This window comes from Cryptomeria japonica, unplaced genomic scaffold (genome assembly GCF_030272615.1).
Source record: "Cryptomeria japonica unplaced genomic scaffold, Sugi_1.0 HiC_scaffold_467, whole genome shotgun sequence".
Lineage (NCBI taxonomy): Eukaryota > Viridiplantae > Streptophyta > Pinopsida > Cupressales > Cupressaceae > Cryptomeria > Cryptomeria japonica.
The window spans coordinates 16,535-25,013 of NW_026729287.1; the positions used below are offsets into that span (position 1 = coordinate 16,535).

General features: G+C 31.3%; 1 protein-coding gene across 1 annotated transcript; it reads left to right on the forward strand.

Annotated features, from left to right (window-relative positions):
* The first annotated feature begins 3,515 nt into the window (after window positions 1-3,515).
* Window positions 3,516-6,342, forward strand: LOC131070535 (polygalacturonase-like). Its single transcript, XM_058006099.2, has 8 exons — window positions 3,516-3,740; window positions 3,890-4,018; window positions 4,257-4,415; window positions 4,802-5,009; window positions 5,382-5,463; window positions 5,575-5,683; window positions 5,896-6,021; window positions 6,115-6,342. The coding sequence occupies exons 1-8, from the start codon at window positions 3,516-3,518 to the stop codon at window positions 6,340-6,342; spliced, it is 1,266 nt and encodes a 421-aa protein (XP_057862082.2).
* The last annotated feature ends 2,137 nt before the right edge of the window (window positions 6,343-8,479 follow it).

An 8,479-nucleotide genomic window follows, 5' to 3' on the forward strand; every position in this document is an offset into this window, starting at 1 on the left:
GCTTAACATATATACTTGAATGTATCATTTGTCAACAACACAACATTCAAGGTTCGCAATGAGTGGGAAGGAATGAGGTAGTGTTTCTTCTATTATTAGCGAGGATGGATAGGCAGATGCAGAAGAATTAGAAGATGAAGATAAGAAAGGTTGAATGACAACAATTGTGGTTTAGTTCTTGGTCCTCTTTTCTGGTTACTGGCTATATATTTTCCCTTGGCCATCAATCCTCTATTTTGGTTTGGGATCTAGATTTTGTGAAACTCTGGTTCCTCTTCATTGGTGAGGAATTTTTGGTCATTTTTATGGTGCACCCAATGGAGGGGGGGCCTTTGATTTTAGATGGAGGATCTGAAGCAAGGAAGGAGTGGTCTATGATGTGGGTGGCCCTCCATGATCTTAGTGCTTTTCTTGTTGTTTTCTTCTTGGTCTTCCCCATGTTTCTTGGGTTGGAGATTCCCTTAGCAGTTGTTGTTGCTGAAGGGGGCCCTTTCACTGGGCTTTTTGTGGTGTGGCTTGGGGCCATTGCTTTGGAAGTGGGGGTTGCCCTCCTCCTTGACTAGGGTGAATTGTTTTCATGGAGGCTATGTTGTTTTGTCTCCTACCTATAACCAATTTAAAAAGAAAAAAACATAACTATAGTTAAGTGATTAGAACAATACAATATCTAAAGATCTAATCTAAATAATGCAAGAACATACCCTAACTAACTATAATATGCATCATTTAAGATATGATAAATCTTAAGGTTAGGATTTGCATTGTGATTCAATTAATGTTAACGATGTTTGTAATCTATTAATTATATTTTTTAAGTATGTGGTTTATTAAAATTTTAGATCTAATTAATTTAAAAAAATATATTTATATTTTTATTTAGTTATTTTTTAATTAAAAATATTTATTATATATTATAAAAAATATTAAATTATTATTTTTATTAATATTTTGATTTTTGTATATTTTAAATTTGCATTTAGTTTATTCTATTTTTATTTCTATTTTTTATTGAAGTTTAATTTATTTTTTTAATTGTTTATTTCTTTTTACAAAATTACAAATAATAATTAAAGGTTATTAAAGTTAATTTAATTTAGAATTATTTATCTTATTAAAATTATAATTTATTTTAGAACAGTTATATTTGAATTTTTCTTTTAATTTATATAAATCAATTAATTTATCTCTCCATCTCTCTCTATCTCTCTATTTATATTCTCTCTCTCTCTCTCTCTCTCTCTCTCTCTCTCTCAAACTTTCCCACACTCTCTCTCTTTCATCTCTATCTCTCTAAATATTGGTCGCACACTCCTTGTTACTCCCCCCATCTATATCTCAATTTATCTCTCAAACTTTCACACACACTCCTCGTTTCTCCCTCTCTATTTCTATCTCTATCTCCATCTCTGTCTCTCCTCCCTCTCTCTTCTCTGTATTTCCTCCTTTATCTCTTTCTTGATCCCTTTTTCTCTATCTTTCCATCCCTTCCTCTCCCTCTCTATCTATATCTTATTATCTCTATCTTTCTTTGTGAACTCATGTTTGGATCCCTATAACTAGATATGTTAGGTTTATTTTTTAAAGAATGGATATAATAATTAAGTATATTTTTTAATAGAATTATTTCTATTTAAATTTTAATATAATTTCATTTAAACTAAATGAAATCCTTATAATTCGTTTTATTATATATATTTTGAGATAAAAAATAATTATTAAAATTGATATGTTTCTTTAAAAAAATAATTTATTTTCAATATTATAAATTATAAAAAATGAAAAAACTATTTAAAATAGATATTTTAGTTTTTAAAATACAAAGAAATCCAAAAAAAAACATTAAAAATCCATCATCCCTAAAAATTTGCTCCTATAACACCAAATTTCGTAAATAAATCATAATGTATATAAATAGTATTTATAATATATTAAATTTCAAAATATAAAGCTTAACTTTACAAAAACCAAGTTTTTTTTTTAAGAAAAAATAATAATCACTTTTGATTGGTGCACTAATTGAATAAAGTGGAATAGTATTGCCTACAACAATTACTAATAATATGTAATCTAAAATTAGTAGTTAATAATTAAATTTAAGATTAAATTTATTATTAAAATTATAATTATATATATTTTCTAATTAAATTACGAACATGTTCTTAAGAAAAATGTATGTTTTCACTATAGTTTTTATATTATATTATAATTGTTAATATTATTTTATTGAAGTGAGAGTTGTCGTTAATATTATAGAAATATAACTAAAAAATATAATTTTGAAATAACAATAGTTTAAAATTATATTAATTAAGAATTGCAACAAATATTTTAATTACAATATTATGCAAGTGTAGGAGACAATTGTTATAATTATAATTCTATCATTTTTAATTAAATTAGCATTATATTTTTTAGAAAAATATATCATTCCTATAATATTAATATTTTTTATAATATAATTATTTATATTATTTTGTTGAAGAAAAAGTTATAGCTAGTCTATTAGGGTTATATGATTTTTCCTTTGTCTTCTAATTTTTGGCATTTGTTTTGTGTCATACAACAAACAGTGCAAAACTTTTTAGGTTTAAAAATGGCCATGAGTAGCTCCATGCTAGTAGTTGCTACTTTGACATCTGGCATGAATGGTTCCACCAAACAAGTAAGCACAAAGATTTGTTTCCTAAAGTTTTTTAAATGAGGTATGCCTTTAGATAATTTTAATCTAATATAGATACTCACATACTATTCATAAAAGTAAAATAAAAGTAAGAGTTATAATTAATATTACATAAATATAATTAAAATAATATAATTTTATAATAACATTGATTGAAAATTATAATAATTAAAAATCACTACAAATATTTTTATTACAATATTACTCACTGTTATATGGCACTTGTTTCAATATTCTTTTATGTTCTGAATATCTATTTTAAGTAAATAAATATTGAACGGAGAATAGGAAAAATCAAATGATTGCTATTGTTCGATTGCGTTTGCATTTCGATTTCTGTGGTAGTCCGTCATTTGATAGGGAAGCTGAAATAGGAAAAATCCAATGATCTGGTATTGTTCGATTGGGCTTCCATTTCGATTTCTGTGGTAGTCCATTATTTGATAGGTAAGCTGAAATAGGAAAAAGCAAATGATCTGGTATAGTTCAATTGGGTTTGCATTTCGATTTCTGCGGTAGTCTGTTATTTGATACGTGGTTTGCATTTAAAGAATCTAAGACGATGAATACACAAGCATTCCAAAGCCATTCATGTGCTGAAAGAGTGCTGTTACCACACACGGTAGACCTAACAAAGACTCACGACTTGTGATGTAAATCAAACCAAGATCTAAGTTATCCCTTTCCTTGCAGGTAGCAACTTGGTAGTAATCAGAATAGTTCCTAATATAGTATAAACGGGCATTATTTAACGCTCACTCATCTCCTTCACTCATACCTTAGGTCTCTTTCCCTAATTCACATTTGACTGAATCTTAGTTAGGCTCTAATTCTAATGAGATCAATGGCTCGACCAGGTCAAAATCTTCATGTGAAAAATTTGGTCTTGGTGGCCTTATATTTGGTCATCATGGCAGTTGAAGCCCAGTTAATCACATCCAGTAACAGATATCTTAGGGCTTCTACAATATCTCTGGCCTCTACTCAGGGTAGTAATGGAAGAAGTTTTGGCGTACAAAATTATGGTGCAGTGGGTGATGGAGAGCACGACGATACTGAGGTCCTCTTATCATTTATCCTCTTGTTCCTAACATTAAGATCTTATTTACTGCCACTTTAACAGTTTCTATCTTGAGTAACAGAAAGTTTACATCTTATTATTAAGGACTCCAAAATCTTATGTCTTATTAAAATTCTAATGGTTTTCAGGCGTTTACTCGTGCATGGAATGATGCTTGTAAAGCGTCGTCTGCAACTTTGAATGTGCCAGGTGGCAAGACTTTTCTGGTCAACAATCTAAAATTCCAGGGACCGTGTCAGCCTGGTTTCACATTTCAGGTGTAAAATTTGAACATAACCCTAAAGGATTCAAAACCAATGGATTTAATACATCTCATTTTGTCGAAAAATTGTATAGTTCTATGCTATTTGTATTTGTAGTAAGAATAGTAATCCTTCTTCAAAGTTTACCAAACTCTAGATTAATTCTATGTTTGATCCTCATTCTGTAATTTTGTGCAGTGATTCGAGAATATCGTAGTAACTCCTGACAATTTTTTAATTTTTATTTTACTAGGTCGATGGAACTATTGTTGCCCCAGAAAATCCGAGCAGCTGGAAGAGCACATATGTGTGGTTGTTGTTCGAGCATCTTCAACAATTTACATTGACAGGGAAGGGCACTATTGACGGAAAAGGAAGTAATTGGTGGGGTAAACATAAAAGTAGACCAACGGTTAGTAACCATTTACACTGCTGAACTTCTCTTGTGTGTTTCTAGTTTCTGATACAGAATATATGTAAAATACTACCTAAACTAGAACCTTAATATATGTAAAATTTTACCTAAACCAGCCCAGTAAGGTTCTAGTTTGAATTTTCAAACAGAATTTGCAGATGAATGAGGAAAAATAAATAAAGCCTGTAAAAACGGAGTTATTTTTTTAATTAACTTACAATAAAGCAAGCAACAGCTGTTTTTCAATACACAGGAATAAAACAGAAAGCAGCGAGTATCTTCCATAAAGCATGAATAAAAATAGGTCCGTAAAGCATGGGAAAAAACTACTTACATGCGCTAAAATTATAGATGCATATCATATGACTTTCTTTTTTCCACAGGCCATTCAATTCAATGATGTGAAAGGGAGTGCACTGAGTGGACTGAAGGTGACAAACAGTCCTCAATTTCATGTCACATTGACAAATTGTGACAGTGTCCAGATCGTGGGTATTACCATTCAGGCACCAGAAAGCAGCCCAAACACTGATGGAATTGATACGTTCCAATCCACAAACATAGTCATAAAAGATTCCACTATTGGAACAGGTAAAGGAATGAGGAAGTGGCAAATATTTTCATTTTCAGATTTTGTTTCAAATAAACTGTTTGAATTTCCAAGGGTGAATTGTCTTAGTGATAAATATTTTGGATCATAAATAGTTTGGATTATATTTCATGATTCATCAGTAACATTCTTTGATTACCAAAGTACACTCTATGATACATCAATGATTTTATTTGATTACAAGTTAAAAAACTGATAAAAGAAAATGGATGCGACTATTATAATTAAAAAAATTCATATCATAGATTAATTATGATCTCAGATTTTTTCTTTTATTCTTAAATATAATATTAAATAGCAGAGATTATATGTGAATAGAGAAATATGAGTACATGGAAGTTTGATGACTGCAGGAGATGACTGTGTGGGGATAGGTGATGGGTCTTCAAATATTAACATCAATGATATCACATGCGGTCCAGGCCATGGAATAAGGTGATTAACGCTCTAAATAAACACAAATCCCTTAACAGCTAATAATAATTTATGTCTGTCTAAATATGTTAGGCATGAGAAATTCTTTATATTATTTGTATAATTTTGCAGCATTGGAAGTCTTGGAAGAGGAAACACGAAAGCAGATGTCCATTCGATTCACGTGAACGGCGCCAAGTTGACATCAACAACGAATGGATTAAGAATCAAGACATGGCCGGTATAATAATTATTTCAATAATCTCAAATTAAATCATTGCTGTTTTAAAAATAACATAAAAAAAAAAAACTTCTGTATGCTGAGGATAGATGAAATATAGAATTGCAATAAAGGAGAACTACAAGAATCATTGTTTATTTTTATTTTCATGGGATTTTCAATAGGTTACACTATTTGAAATGTTCATTGACAAACTGTCTATGATATAACAGGGGGGTTCTGGCGTGGCAAGTGATATAACATATGACAATGTCCAGATGGAAGACGTAAGCAACCCAATAATAATTAACCAATTCTACTGCGACACAGGGGACACTGGGTCTGGTTGCAAGTCTCAGGTAGACATCTGATCTAAATCCTTAATTAAACTCAGTTTTTGCTTTCAATACAACTGAGATCTGATTCGGAGTTCACCTTTTCATTTGATGTAGGGTTCTGCTGTGAAAATCAGTAATGTAGAATACAGTAATATCAGGGGCACATCAGCAACAGAAGACGGAATCACATTGTCGTGCAGCCAAAGCGGATCTTGCACGGGCATAAAAATGGAGAAAATAGATTTGGTAACTGGCTCAGGGGCGCAAGCCTCTTGTAATGCCCAAAACGTACAGGGTGGAAATTCGATTCCTTCACGTTGTCTGGGCAACAAAGGCCAATGATATAACAGAGCTGTGAAGCTGTCTCTAATGCAGTAACCTCTTTCTTAATTCCCTGAAAAGTAATGTAGTCTTCAGAACAGTTAGCAATTAACAAGTTGGATCTCCGCTGATGGAAAAAGCCATTGGCTTTAATATTTTTCTTGTCATTTCTTTTCCAAAGATAATGGGAACGGGAATGTACCTAAATTTTTTTAGTTAAACTTAAATGTTCGAGTACACTCATTTGCATGGCAAATCTTAATTTAAAAATAATTAAATTTATTTCGCAATTTTTTCACATTATTAAAAAGTTCTCCTGAGAGAATTATTGATTGATATATAAAAACAAGACAACTTTTTTTTGGGAAGCATCCATTTGTTCTCAAAATTAAAAGAATTGGATTTAACAAATTCATGGTATGGGAAAGAAACTGTTTACTTGGGAAAAAATTTCTTGATTTGACTCATCAATCAAACTCTGTCGATTAGAAACATTCTTTGAAGGGTAGAAAGAAAGCTAAATTGCCGCAAACAGTAAGAAATAACAAAACATAAAAAAACAAGTGACGGTTTATATTAATGCCCTTTGCCAAAGCAAAGTTGTCAGTGCTCTCTTTTTCATTATACATTCATAAGAACAGAGTATTCCTGTCTTGTTCAAAAAATTTCATTGCATTCCCTTTCAAAACAAAGTTTTATCCAAGGCTATAGGAGAAGCTTCTAGAAAACGCACCAAAAAATGGACAATTCTAGGTTCATCGAAGAGTGTAAAAGAAGAAATAAATGTCTTGGTTGGAGTAGATGAACAAAATGCAGCAAGGGAAATTAAATGTGCATAGGTGGAAGTCCACATATGCCAACAATCCCCCTTAATCTTCACTGTCGTATATATTCGCAATACCAATTTCTTCCCAACGATGCTCAAAAACATTCTTTGCAAGCGGCTTTGTGAAAATATCTTCTAGTTGTTCTTCTGACCTACAAAACCAAATATATATGTCAACATTGTTCATCAATTCCAGAATATAATGATATCTTGTATCAATATGCTTGCTTCGTTTATGATAGAGCTGATTTTTTGATAAAGAAATTGCTTAATTATTATGACAATAATTTTTTGTAGGTTCTTCTTGTGGATACCTCAAATCTGAAAGTACTCTTCTCATCCATACTGCTCGACAAGCTTCTGATGTGGCTGCAACATATTCCGCTTCAGTTGACGAGAGTGTCACAATTGGTTGTTTCTTTGATGCTCAAGAGATAGCACCCGATCCTAGATGAAAGATATATCTTGAATTGCTTTTTCTATCATCCATGCTACCTCCCTAGTCACTATCCATATATCCAATCAATTTGTAATCATTGGAAGATGTATACAAAATTCCAAAGCTCTTTATTCCAGCTATATACCTTAAAACTCTTTTTCCAACTTTCCAACATGATTCCATTGGTTTGTCCATAAGAATCGAGAAATGAGACTAACCCCATACATGATATCTAGTCTTATGACGGTTAAATTCATGATGCTGCCAACTATTCTATTGAATAAGGTTGAATCAATACACAAACTTTTCTCATCGATGCTAAGTTTTAAACCCAATGCAACTGGTTTAGGGGTTGGTTTCACATTTGTCATCTTAAATCTCTTCAGTAAATCATTAGTATATCTCTATTTATATTGACATATAAAAATGCCTTGATCATTTTTACTTACCTCTATCCCAAGAAACTATCTCATGAGCCTCATCAAATTCTCTTTCCATGGCTGCCTTGAATGAGTTAATTGACATGTTACTTGTGAGTATCAAATCATCTACATGCAAACAACTATCAATATATCTCTTTCATCATTCACTTTGACATACAAATTTGGTTCATTGCCACACTTGCTAAACCCATTGTTCACAAAATAAGAATCCATCATACTGTACTAGCTCTAGGAGCTTGCTTCAAGCCATACAGTGTCTTTTTAAGTTTGTCCACTTTATGTTATCTCCCAAAACTTCATAATCGGGTGGTTGATTTATATACACTTCTTCTTTCAAAAATGCCATTCAAGAATGTTGATTTAATGTCCATTTTGTAAACCTTCCAATTATTTTGAGCTGATATAGATAAGACCATTCTAATGGCATCTGATCTTGCCACAGGTGCAAAA